The sequence below is a fragment of the Myotis daubentonii genome, chromosome 14 (genome assembly GCF_963259705.1).
Source record: "Myotis daubentonii chromosome 14, mMyoDau2.1, whole genome shotgun sequence".
NCBI lineage: Eukaryota > Metazoa > Chordata > Mammalia > Chiroptera > Vespertilionidae > Myotis > Myotis daubentonii.
In genome coordinates, this window is record NC_081853.1 from 46941369 (window position 1) to 46955323 (window position 13955).

Here is a 13955-nt window from a genome sequence, read left to right on the forward strand (position 1 = left end):
GGCCTCGTCTCTGCACCCGAGCCAGGACGCAGTGTTTGGGTCAGGTGATGCCCCGGGCTCCCTCCCCGCCACAGTCAGTGCAGGGACAGGCGCGGGGTGGGTGGCTGGCCCTTGAGCTTCCTCTCCCTTCTCTCCTGTGCAGATCTTTGGCTTCCTGGCCACCTTCCTCTGCCTGGCGAGCGTGTGGCTGTCCTACAAGATCTCTTGTGTGACCCAGTCCACAGGTGAGTGCTGGTTGTCCGAACACAGGTGATCTCCGTGAGCTCAGGGGCCGGAGCACAGCCTGTTCCAGGCCTCACAACAGATCACCGGCCGCTGTAGAGGAGGCCGCGAGGCACAGGCGCCCGGGACCTCTGCTCGGCCCCGTGCCCGCCACGCCCAGGAATGCCCTGACGTGCCAGCCGCTGATGGAGAAGCATTTTCTTTACAGGTTTCCTAATGACAGAGAGAAAATATGGGACATTTGGAAAATGCAAATAAGAACAAAATGTTTTTAATAAAAACCGTCTGTCCTCACACTATCCCGAAATAGCACGTGCTGGGTGTCCTTCCTTCCAGGATTCCCTCTCTCTGAGTAATATACGGAGATGGAGATGGAGAGAGAGAGAGAGAGAGAGAGAGAGAGAGAGAGAGCGCTGGAGATACATATGCATACATGTCGCTTTGATTAAAAGGATCAGAACGGTGTGGGTTATTTTGTAACCTGATCTTTTTCTCCTACTTAACCATCTAGCAGACACTTTCCCCATGTTGGTTGGTGCTCTTTTCTGTCATCCTTTTCTTTATTCTTTTTATTTTTTATTTGTTGTTAATCTTCACCTGAGGATATTTTTTCCGTTGATTTTTATAGAGAGTGGAAGGGAGGGAGGAGGAGGAGGAGGAGGAGGAGAGAGAGAGAGAGAGAGAGAGACATCGACATCAATGGGTTGCCTCCTGCATGTGCCCCAACTGGGGCTGGGGATCAAACCTACAACCCAGGGACATGCCCTTGAATGGGAACCAAACCCTGGACCTTTTGGTGAGTGGGCCAACACTACCCACTGAACAACACTGGCCAGGGCTTCTGTCCTTAATGGCTCCCTGGGGTCAAACTGACCCTATTGCATGTCTGTGCTACAGTTTACTTGTCTCCTGTGAGGGGCATTGTCTTTTGTTGTTGTTATATAATTCTTTGCTACTAAAAAACGCTCTAATGAACATCCTTATAAATATATCCCCCTACCATAACTAATATTTTTTATCTTAAGAATCGCTGAAAGCTTGAACACACTAATTTAATTAATCCTTTCTTTCTTTGATCTAGCACTTCCTTTCTTCGTTCTTTTTTAAAAAATGCATGAAAAACGTGGCAGCATTTACATTACATTTCCTGCAGAAAGAGCTTCCCTTTCCTCCCAGGGCCGCTGGCAAAAAGCTCACAGGAAGGGTGCCAGTCTCCAAAGACCACACAGTGCAGGGTGCCATGGAGGCGACACGCCCGGAATAGACAGATCCAGAGACAGAACGTAGCTCCGCGGTTGCTCACGGCTCAGGGGAGGTGGGACACAGGGCTGCCCGCCAACGGGCATGGGGTGTCTTGTTGAAGTGATGAAAATGTTCTAAAGTGGTCGTGCAGTTCTGCGGCTACAGTGCAGACCATGGGTGAATTCTGTGGGATCGGATGATCTCTCCATAAAGCTGTGGAAGGGCAAACATGAATGATGAAAACACTGTAGAAAATGTGGCACCCTGGGGTGGGAGGAATAGGGATGGGCATCCCCTCTGCACTGTGTAATTTTTTTTTTTTTTAGAGATGCATTTAAACAGTAAAATAATCCCAATGAAAGTTGGTGCTGGGTGGAGGAAGGCAGTGCACCGAGCGGAACGTGGGTCACCCAGCTGGTGTGTGACTTCTGGGCGGGCCCCGCCCTGGCCGGCCGGCCTCACATTGCCTTTTCCTCCCCAAGATGCAGCCGTCTGAGGACACCGCGGCCTCCGGCCCGCAGAAGGACCCGCCGGCCGGTGACCTCAGGAGAGACTTCCGAACCTGTGTTCCTGTGCCAAAGCCCTGCCTGGCTGGCGGGCACGGAGGGCCTTCTCCTCCCTCCTGGGCTCCCGGGCTGCTCCGGACTTCTCTCTCTCCGGCCTATTCACCTCGGAGAACATTCTCCTCGTCCGGGAAAGGAAACAGCCTCCAGGGAAATCTGGTCTCTGCCTCCTGCTCTTCAAACGGCCTCCGGGACTGGTGCCTGCACCTAACACAACGGAGAGGTCTCTGGGTGCCCCTGCACAAATCCCACTCCTCGCGGGAGTGGCGCTGCCTTAAGTCTCCCCTACAAACCAAGCCCTCTCCTAATTTATCAGCGTGGGCATCTGCTCTCTTCACATGCGGCCGGCTGTGGAAGAGAAGCACTCTGTGGTCAGCCTGGCGCCAAAGGCGAAATCTCAGTCTCCTTTCCCGGCTCTGCCTTCGTGAGCTGTGTGTGTGTGTGTGGATGTGTGGATGTGTGTGTGTGTGTGTGTGTAGGTTTTTTTTTAAATAAAATATTGACTTGACCAATTGCAGAAGGATTCCTATTAAACCAGAAGAAGTGTGTGTGCATGTGTGTGGATGTGTGTGTGTGTGTGTGTGTGTAGGTTTTTTTTTAAATAAAATATTGACTTGACCAATTGCAGAAGGATTCTTATTAAACCAGAAGAAGTGTGTGTGTGTGTGTGTGTGTGTGTGTAGGTTTTTTTTTTTTAAATAAAATATTGACTTGACCAATTGCAGAAGGATTCTTATTAAACCAGAAGAATAAGCTGTCAGGATGGCCACCAGTCTCTAAAGACCACACAGTGTAGGATTCCGTCAATGTGAACAGTTGTAAAACCAGGAGTGAAGTGAGGGGGCCCGCGAAGCTCAGGGAGAGATGCTCCCCAGGGACCACGCAGGTCGGGGGGTGGGCAGGGGGTGAGACCAGTAAAGGATGCAGCCCACAGTGGCCTCTCAAGATTTGCATATTTTCAAAGTAAATTGATTTCAAGGGTGAAAGTCAGTACTGTTCACGAAAGACATAAAGCAGGACTCAAAGCAACACGGGCAGCCTTAAAAAAGGACATTCTCGTTCCCGGGTTTCGGCACCAAAAAAAAAAAAAAGGACATTCTGACACACATTACCCCAGGGACGATCCTGGGAGACACTCTGTTAAGTGAAATAGCTCAGACACAAAGCAACAAATGCTGTCTGATTCCCTCCCATGAGGGACCTAGCGTAGTCAAGATTCAGAGACAGAACGTAGGATGGTGGTTGCCAGGCCTGAGGCGAGGGGAATGGGGATTAGTGTTTAATGGGGACCGTTTCCATTCAGGAAGATGAAAACATTCTGGAGATGGCCAGTGGTGATGGGGCACCATAATGTAAATGTCATTAATGCTACTGCACTGTATACCTAAAAAATGTTAAAATGGTAAATCTGTTGTGTATATATATTTTTATTGATTTCAAAGAGGATGGGAAAGAGAGAGAAACATCAGTGATGAGAGAGAATCATTGATCGGCTACCTCCAGCATGCCCCACACTGGGGATAGAGCCCACAACCTGGGCATGTGCCCTGACTGGGAATCGAACCGTGACCTCCTGGTTCATAGGTCGATGCTCAGCCACTGAGCCACACCATTGGACTCCAATGATTTTTAGAGGGGAAGGTAAAAACACTGATGTGAGAAAGACAAATCGATTGGTTGCCTCCCCCATGCACCCCGACTGGGGTGGGATCCAACCTGCAACCCAGGTACATGCCCTTGATCAGGAATTGAACCCGCAACCCTTAGCACCAGCTGACACGCTAACCACTGAGCAGGCTGTCCAGGGCTGCCTGCCCCTGTCTTTGAGGGCCTGAGAGGAAGCACCTGAACCCTGAGCGAACCGGCAGTGGAGTTGGAGACTCGAGGAGAAAGCCGAGTGGACGTGAGGTAAGTGACAGAGCTGGAATGTGAGTCCAGGTCAGGTGCCTCCTGGGCCCAGCCTGTGCCCACCCCACCTAGGGCCACTGGGATGTTAGGGCAGGGCTGGCGCTGCCTGGCTTCCTCCGTGGGCAGTTGGCCCTGGCCTGACGCACCCCTGGGCTGGGCCTCCAGCCGGGACCGGGATGCTCAGTGACCCAGAATGGCCCATGGCCTGGGCGCAGCCGCCCAGCCTCTTCCCAGCATGAAAAGCAAACTCGTGTCGCCAAGGAAACGCAGCTGGTTTGGGGCCCTCAGCAACCGCCACTTCCCTCTGTGTGGTGGTTTCTGACCTGCATCCTGTGAACGCGGTGCTTTGTGTTTCGGGGGGCTCACAGATACCTGGTCTTATGTGCACAACATCCGGCAACACCTGAAACGCGCACACTGCTGTCATCAGCAGCAAACGCTGACACTGGGAGCCGCACAGCGCCCTCACCTCGGGCAGCCCTGGGGGAACCCTGCTTGTGGCCCGTCAGCTGCTAAAACCCCTCCCAGGCCAGCTGGGACCTCTCCGTCCTCCACAATTAAGAAAAAGCAGCAGCTAACCGGTTTGGCTCAGTGGATAGAGCGTCGGCCTGCGGACTGAAGGGTCCCAGGTTCGATTTCGGTCAAGGGCATGTACCTTGGTTGCGGCAACATCCACAGTAGGAGGTGCACAGGAGGCAGCTGATCGATGTTTCTAACTCTCTATGCCTCTCCCTTCCTCTCTGTAAAAAATCAATAAAATATTTTTAAAAAGCCAAAACCGGTTTGGCTCAGTGGATAGAGCGTCTGCCTGCGGACTGAAAGGTCCCAGGTTCGATTCCGGTCAAGGGCATGTACCTGGGTTGCGGGCACATCCCCAGTGGGGGATGTGCAGGAGGCGGCTGATCGATGTTTCTCTCTCATCGATGTTTCTGATTCTCTATCTCTCTCCCTTCCTCTCTGTAAAAAATCAATAAAATATATTTAAAAAAATCAATAAAATATATTTTTAAAAAATATATTAAAAAAAAAAAAAGCAGCAGGATGAATCCAAAGACGCTACAGCCCCACTAGCTCCTTACTCCAAACTGGGCTTTTCCAACTAACCCACCGTTCTTATGAACTGGTTTTATAATAAGTAAATGTTGCAAATTGATAGTTGTACTGATATCCTCTTTCCTGTTTGATATCATGGAGTTTCACATATGATTCAGATTGAAAAGGGGGGTTTCTCTGCTCGGGAAAGACACACACTAGGAAGCCCCTGACTCGATGGAAGGAGCTGCAGGCGGGCTGCTGGGCAGGGGCATGGACAGGGCACCGCCCAGGTTAGAGCCGGCGGGACGGAGGGGCACCCTCAGGACGACTGCCCTGAGCATACCTGGTGCCTCCGCACCTTGCAAGGAGGTTGAAGCCACTTGTATCGTTTGGGTTTTATTACAATTTTCAGTGTACATAGAAAATCATGCACATTTTTAAAAAGACCACGATTAACCCCAGGTAGAGTTGTGCAGAAAAGGGATGTTGTGGTATGAAGTGTGCCATGTGGCTCACGTCTAGGCAGCGATGACAGCCAGAATAGGGCCACGCTGGATATTGGCCAGACCAACACGATGAAGAAACCTCGCTCCCACTCAGGGGTGCACCGGGAGGGGACGGCAGCGCACTGTTGCCGAGAGAAGGGAAAATTGGATTTTTAGGGTAAACATTTCCTGATTTTTAAGTGTTGCCGAATTAACTTTTTTAAAATATATTTTTATTTATTTCAGAGCGGGAGATAGAAACATCAATGATGATAGAGAATCATTGGCTGCCTCCTGCATGCCCCACGCTGGGGACTGAGCCTGCAACTCCGGCACACGAACCGGGACCTCCCGGTTCATAGGTCCACGCTCAACCACTGAGCCACGGCGGGGTCAAATACACCGTTTTAAGGTACACTCCCTCCAGGCCAGACCAAGCCTGTAGGGGGAGTACATGCAGCCAGAGGGCCCTCCGTTTGCAACTCTGCCGGCCTCAGGGAGGTGGGGCCGCGCAGGAGGAAGTCGGGGTCAAGGCCAGGAGCGCGCAGAGGCTTCGCTGGGCGGGCAGCTGCTTCCTCCCGAAACCCCAGGGCGGCGCGAGGGCCGGGGGCCCTCCCTGGGGAGCCCCCGGGGTCTCCTGCCAGCAGCCACGCCTGTTTGGGCGCTGCCACGGCTCCCAGCTGGGCTCAGCTTTCCTTTTGCAAAAACAAAACCCTAAGGCGCAGGTGGCGGCCGGTGGCGGCGTCCGCGCCCTCCCCTAGCGGCGCGCGCCCTCTTGTGGCCAGCGGGGTGCAGCGCCGCCCTTGGTCCCGGCGCAGGAGCAGGATTTGGAAAAGTGTTTGTCCAAAACCGGGGTTCAAAATTGATGCACCAACTTGTGCATCCTCTTTGACCTGAAGTGCACAGATGAGTCATCATCCTCGGTTCATGACGCTCTCACACTGTGATCGTTGGTCCACGCAAGGCCTCCTTCCTCCCTTCCTGTTTTTAATAATGCAGCCACCATGAAGCGTATCATGATGTAACCTCCATTTAACTGTAGCCACAAGCTCCCCGGTCTCCTCTGCCCATTTCTCCTCTCCAGAAAGAACCTCCAGAATCGCCCATTCACCACCTCTTTGCCTCTTTTTATGTAGTTCTATTGTAGGGACACGTGCTGCCTACAAAGTGCAGATGATAATTGTTTGTAATTGATTGAAAAGGACGCCACGCCTGTAGGCAATCTTTTGGGACTTTGCTTAGCATTATATTGCTGTAACACAGCAATTTCCAACATTTTTCATCTCATGGAAAACATACACTAATTCCTAAAATTCTGTGGCACACCAAAAAATATATATATATATTACTTTTTTGCTGGCCTGACAACAAAAAATTAGGTGTAATTTTGATTCATTCACACCAGACGGCTATTGTTGGCTGCTTTGGTAAAAAAAGCTTTATTGTTTCCATTTGGTCCCAATACTTGGGAGAGGGCTTCAGGGTGGTTAAAAGAATGGCTAGTGTTTGCGGGAGAAGCTCAGGCAAAAGCCAGGTGGACGCCAGGGGAATGCAGAGGGGCCCCTCAAAGGCCTCTGGGCTCCAAAGGCTCCTAGTTGTGATTGAGGGTGAGTCTCTTGAAGAGATACTCGCCCAGCCCAGCGTGGGGGCCGGCCAGCCTGCGGAGGTGAGCCAGCTGTAGCCCATCTCTTTGATGAGTTTCACCTCCTCACCCAGGAAGTGGTTCTCCAGGAAGTCACGGAGATGAGGGTCTGCGCGGGTAGGACCCAGGGCCTGCAGCTCCCAAAGGGCCTGGTTCAGTTCCTCTCCAGGCCAGGGCGGCTTCCATGGCGTCCTGAGTTTTGCCCACTCCTCTTGGGGGACTTCAGCACGTCCTGGAAGAGAATGCAACCACCGCGCTGGTTTTGCAACTTTAAGAGACGCTCAGCGCCCCAACTCTCGGAAGAAGTGGCCCACGCCCTGCAGAGGCACATCCCAGCATCCCAGCGGTGGAACTAGAAGCCCAGAGAGAGGTAGGTGCGGAGGCCCGCAGATGCAGGTTGGCCAGGCGGTTGACGGCAGCTCCACCTCAGCCGAGTAAATTCTGACGAATTTGGGAGCTCATGGTTGTTGGGCAATGAGTTAAGGTAGAAAAAAATGGCGTGTTGGTGGGTCTCGGAGGTGGTTCCGAAGGTGGTGACTGGCTAAGACGCTGAAGAGCCGTCAGAGGCTGGAAGAAGGGGTGTCCTGGGTCTGTTCTATCCAAACACTGTTTTTTGTGTGTGTTTTTTTTCTTTTTTAAATCTTTATTGTTGAGTATTACAGATGTCCCCCTTTTTTTCTCCCATTGCCCCCCTCCACCTGGTTCCCGCCCCACCCCAGGCCTTCACCACCCTATTGTCTGTGCCCACAGGTAAGTTCTTTGGTTAATCTCTTCCCACCCCACCCCCTTCCCTCTGAGATTCATCAGTCTGCTCCATGCTTCCATGCCTCTGATTGTGTTTTATTCAGCAGTCTATTTTGTTCATTGTATTTCTTGCTCGTTTATTTTGATTTTTAGATTCAATTGTTGATATGTATTTGTTGCCATTTTATTGTTCAGATATTTTATCTCTTCTTCCTCCTCTTTTTAAAGAACACCCTTTAACATTTCATGTAATACCGGTTTGGTGGTGATGAACTCTAGCTTTTTCTTGTCTGTGAAGCTCTTTATCTGACCTTCAATTTAAATGATAGCTTTGCTGGGTAGAGTAATCTTTGTTGTAGGTCCTTACGATTCATCACTTTGAATATTTCTTGCCACGCCATTCTGGCCTGCAAAGTTGCTGATGAGAAATCAGCTGACAGTCGAATGGGTGCTTCCTTGTAGGTAACTAACTGCTTTTCTCTTGCTGCTTTTAAGATACTCTCTTTGTCTTTAACCCTTGGCATTTTAATTATGATGTGTCTTGGTGTGGACCTCTTTGGGTTCCTCTTTTTGGCCCTTTGGGTGCTAGTGGCTCAACCACCCCAGTCACCTGAGCTGGGCACTCTAGTTGCGTCCCTGTGTGGGCTGAGAGCACAGTCTTTTTGTAGTTAAGCCTTGACTGTTGTTGGCATCACTGGGAGGAGTTGACCTCCAGGCCAGTTGGCTGTGAGGACCAGCTGCAAGTACAGTGGAAGAGCTGCGGTACAGGAGACATCCCTGTGGAGCAGGCCTTGCTTCGGTGGGGCTTTGGCTCTCGATGAGTGTGTCACTATGGATGTGCAGAGTTGTAATCTGGAATGGTCTGAATCTGTCCACCGGGTGCACTGGCTCTGGGGCCTCCCAGGAGGGGCAAAGTCAGCCACTGCCTGGGGCCACTCGACAGGAGCTGCGGAGAGGTCGGCAGCTGCTACTTGTATTGGGCTTGGAAGTGCTCAGGTGAAGCCCAGCTGTGAAGCAAGGCAGGCTGGTGCTAGTGCCAGGTCTTGGGCCTTTTACTGATAGGTTTGGGGCATGCTGACACCAGTTGCTGCTTGTTTGGGAGATTTTAGCAATGTCGGAAAGGCTGAGCCAGGACAGGCCATTCATATGGAAAAGCTGCTGCGGGACCATTGAGGGCACTGTGTCAGGTATTGTGTGTCTTAAAAATGTATTGCTGCACAGCTGTTGAAAATCACTGCTGTAACAGACACCCCCACCCCCTTTATGCAACACTTTACATCCTCTTGCCCTTGGCCTATCTCTTGATGCTGGAGCTTTCCTATGGACACTGCCAGGGAACCCACTCAGCACCCACACATGTGCCACCTGCAGCGTCTGCCCTGCAGGGTAATATTGGCCAACGGGACACAGCAATCAGTGAATTCACTTGTACTCCTTCATTCCCAGGACTGTCCCAAGGCTGATTTCATACAGCTTCTCCAAGGACAGCCTTGTGGGCCCAGGCAGATGATCTCTCAGTGAGTCATTCTTGCATCCCTGCTCTCTCTCCTTCCCAGCTATAGCTGTAGGGACATGCCAAAAACATGTGCAGCTGCCTGAACGGCCTCACTCACTTGGGTGACCTCAAAAGACTGCAATGAAAGAAAATGTCCCCAGTGGGAAAAGCACAGTCTTGGGGGAGTGGTGCATGGACAGAGGCTGGAAAGAGAAAGACCTGTAGGTTCCCTGGGGTAGCTGGGGCAGAAAGCCACCAGAGTCCTCAAATGAGCAAGTGACTTGAAAAAAACGTGCGTTTCCTACAAAATAAAAATCCTGGGTAAAGAGGCCACTGGATGCTGGTAAAAAAGTACCCCAGACCTGGCCACTGTGGCCCGGTGGTTGAGTGTTGACCTATGAACCATAGGAGGCCATGGTTTGATTCCTGGTCAGGGAACATGCCCAGGTTGCAGGCTCAATCCCCAGTGTGGGGCATGCAGGGGGCAGCCATCAGTGATTCTCTTTCATTATTGATATTTCTATCTCCCTTTTTTCTTCCTCTCTGAAATCAATATATATATATATATATATATATATATATATATATATATATATATATATATATATATATAATTTTTTTTTAAGGTACCCCATGCCCTGGCTGGTTTGGCTCAGTGGATAGAACGTCAGCCTGAGGACTGAGGGGGTCCTAGGTTCAATTCCGGTCAAGGGCACACGCCCAAGTTGCGGAATCGATCCCCAGCAGGGGGGCATGCAAGAGGCGGCCGATCAATGATCCTCTCTCATCATCGATGTTTCTATCTCTTGTCCCTCTCCCTTCCTCTCTGAAATCAGTAAAATATATTTAATAAATAGATAAATGTACCCCAGAAAAAACCCTGCCCAGATGCAGATATTTACAACTGAAAGCCAGGGGACTGATAGAATTAAAGGACTAGCCGGGGGCTGAGGGTGCACAGAACAGCAGAAGCAAAAATCTGGAGTGCATGTCACCACTCCCGAGAGGCAAAGACCTAAGTCTGAGATGATACCACTCGGCTGGACAAATTACAGCAATGGCACCAGCAGGGACAAGAATCAGGGATGGGACTGGGTCTCCAGATTCACCCCCTGGCCCCCCAGAAAGCCCCAAATTTTCCTACACTTACTAGATACTGGCTGTGGTTTTGTGTGTGGTGTGTGTGTCGGAGGGGGGGGGGGGCTGTTTTTGCTTGTTTGGGGGATTTTTGTCCTGGACTGTGTTTACTGCTTTTTCAAGAACCTACTCATGGGGCACATTCATTGCGACCCCTGTTGGTAGCTCACATAAGGGTCAGCCACAGGCAGAAACAAGAACGGGCATTTACCCATAAAGCTTGCCAAGCATAACAGTTGAAACAATTCCTCTTCCTGGGAGAGGAAGAAAAAGTCCACATCCTCCTCACACAGCATTTCCTGCAGCCAGGCAGCAGGGTGTGCTAGGCAAAGCTCCAGAACTTCCTGTACCTTGAACACAGCTGTCGGGCCAGTGGCAGCTGGGGGCTTTGCTGTGGGCGATGGAAGCTTAAACAAGAGCATGGCCACCCTCGGGGGTTTCCACGAATGTGCTGCCACCATCATGCCTGGCTCTTGGTTTGCAGCCTCGGTAGGGGATTGCTAACACTTTATTTTTGAGATCTCTTGTGGGGGCCGGGGGGGGGGGGGGGGGGGTGAGGAGAGGTGGGGAGGAGATCAGCCGGCCTTCACCTGACACAGGATACAGTACATATTCATGGCCCTGAAGTCTCTAGTGATAGAGCATCAGTGGTTTAGACACACCTGGTAGAATGTGAAATGCAGGTATTTCCACAGTGGCCCCATGACATGCCCCCAGGCGCCGCTGAGGCAAGACAGATGGGCCCTGACTGAGGACAAAATCCAAGTGACTTGCCCCCCCAGGAACCACCTTGGGAACTATGTCACAGCTCAAAGAAAGATTTCACCATCCATTAAGGACAAACATGGTAGTCGCCACCAACTGCAAAAAGTGGCCCCGCGCCAAAATCGGCTGCTTTATATATTGGCTGTTGGAGGCAGTGCACCCCAAGCCTGGGACTATTCCTGCAGCCTCCACCCCAGTCACGTGGCCACGCTTGAGTGAGCACCCCAGTGACCATCTTGGAAGCGGTTCAGGCAGTAGAAGAGGCCTTCCCCTACAGCTCGTCTCCAGATCTCCCGGAACCGCAAGGGACCATGACCGATGACACAGCTGACTGGGGCGTTTCCCAACCAAAGCTCCTCCACTTCTTCTGGGACTCGCAGTGTTTTAGTCTGAGGACTTCCTCGGGCTGTGAGAGGCAACTAGAGCTCCACCCGGAACTGTCTCCAGGTTGCCATTCTCACGGTGCAAGCCTGAACTGAACGCCATGGCTGGGACAAGCTCCGATCCTGAGAAGATGAGTCTTCAAATGAAGGACCAGAACCAGCCCTTAACCGTCTTCACCAACAGCCGGCTGCCCGCGCATGAGACAGAAACGGTGTGTCTCCCCTCATGAACTGCTGGTCTAACGAAGGTCTCACCTGCAGGAACCAGCTGACAAGAATCACCGATGAAAGAGCCCACACACTTCCGAGGTGAGCAGGTCCCCTGCAAGCTGCCACCATCCAGTGACGGCAACGGCCGGTGGCCCACAGCAGTGGTCCACTCCATGCAATGGACTGAACATGTGGGGCTTCTAGCCAGAGAGCACCACCCTGAGACTTACTGAATAATATCTGTACAGAGGCTCACATGCTGTCATTAATGGCCTATCTGTAATGGTCAGGACAAACAAGGTAGTCGCCACCAACTGCAAAAGGTGACCCCACGCCAAAATTGGCTGCTTTATATATTGGCTATTGGAGGCAGTACACCCCAATACTCTTTGGGCCACCCAGGACTGAACTAGTAAAGACACACCATATACTAGGATTGGGTACACCCCTCAGGGAAACGTAGAACTACTTAATTATAGACTCAAGAGTTGTATGATTATGGATCAGTCTTTCCTTCACAGCAAGTTAAATGAATAGAAATCCACCTACATATCTTCCAGTAAATCTCAGTATCAAATGCAAAAATAAAATCTTCAAAGAACCCAAAATGATGTACTATGAATGGAGACTTTTTGCAATGGCAGAGGCCAGATGACAATGGAATAATATCTTTGAAGTAACAGAGAAAAATAACTGCCGATCTAGAATTCTACATCTGGCTAATGGCAACTAATACTTGTCAGAAGAAAATGGAGTGCAAAAATAAGTAGAATGCAAGGAAGCGAAGAAAAAATATATTGGCAAATCTAAAAAAGCCATGACTGCACAAACAATAATAGCTAACTTGAGGGAGGTGTTAACACAAGATAAATTTATTTATTTATTTTTTTTTTTAAATATATTTTATTGATTTTTCACAGAGAAGACGGGAGAGGGATAGAGAGTCAGAAACATCGATGGGAGAGATCCATCAGCTGCATCCTGCACGCCCCCCACTGGGGATGTGCCCGCAACCAAGGTACATGCCCTTGACCGGAACCGAACCCGGGACCCCCCAGTCCGCAGGCCGACGCTCTATCCACTGAGCCAAACCGGTTCGGCTACACAAGATAAATTTAAATCACTGGGCAATAACAACACAGTAAAGGGTTAGGAGTACTGATTAACTTTGGGTTTTCTTTTCTATTTTTTAAATATTTTTCTATTGTTGATAATATTACAGCTCTCTCTCCCACTCCCCCCCGCCCTTGCTTCCCTACCCTCCTCCCAGCCCCTACCTCCTCCCTAGGTCTTCACTACCCTATCGCCCATATCCATGGGCTATGCATGTAAGTATACAGGTTCTTTGGTTTATCTCTTCTCGTCCCCCAAACCCACATCAAGGGATGTCAGTCTGTTCCATGCCTCGGGTCTTACTTTGTTGGTCAATTCATTTTGTTCATTAGATTCCACAAATAAGTGAGATCATGTGATATTTGTCTTTCTCAGTTTGGCTTATTTCACTTAGCATACTGTATTCCAGATCCAGCCATGTTGTCCCAAAGGCTAAGCGATCCCTCTTTTTTGCAGTTGCATAGTATTCCATAGTGTAAATGCCCCACAGCTTTCTTATCCATTCACCTGCTGAGGGGCACCTGGGCTGTTTCCAAATCTTAGAACTTTATAAGTTTTTATAAAGTCGAATATGCATGCTAAAAATGTAACAAGTATCACTGAAGAATCTTAGCTAATAAAGGTGTCAGGAATTACAGAATTATAAAGTCACCATTTTGTGACCTCTGATCAAATAACAGATTTAGACAAAAATCAATGAGTGGGACCTTTTAGCTAAACCATTGATGGGAAACTTTACAGCAGGAGGGATCAGGCTGCAGGACCTGAACTGACTAAGTGTGCATGAAGTGTGGTTCTTCTCAAGAGGACAAATGGCCTGATAAAGTACACAGCATCGCCGGCAAGAAAACCTTGAAGAAAGAAAAAAAAAAAAGACAAGCCCTAACTGGTTTTGCTCAGTGGATAGAGCATCGGCCTGCGGACTGAAGGGTCCCAGGTTCCATTCCAGTCAAGGGCATGTACCTTGGTTGCAGGCACATCCCCAGTGGGGAGTGTGCAGGAGGCAGCTGC

At 50.3% G+C, this 13955-nt stretch overlaps 1 protein-coding gene across 3 annotated transcripts in view; it reads left to right on the forward strand.

Moving 5' to 3' along the window:
• The window catches only part of CMTM7 (CKLF like MARVEL transmembrane domain containing 7), a 38411-nt gene extending 35680 nt beyond the window's left edge, over positions 1 to 2731 (forward strand). For 2 of the 3 annotated variants that reach the window (XM_059664147.1, XM_059664148.1), the window contains 2 exons: positions 143 to 224; positions 1947 to 2535. In XM_059664147.1, the coding sequence (XP_059520130.1) occupies positions 143 to 224; positions 1947 to 1960 (96 nt within the window). In that variant the 3' untranslated portion in view covers positions 1961 to 2535. Of the gene's footprint in view, positions 1 to 142; positions 225 to 1946; positions 2536 to 2678 lie in introns of those variants that run through there. The other variant, XR_009448570.1, reaches the window with a different exon arrangement.
• The last annotated feature ends 11224 nt before the right edge of the window (positions 2732 to 13955 follow it).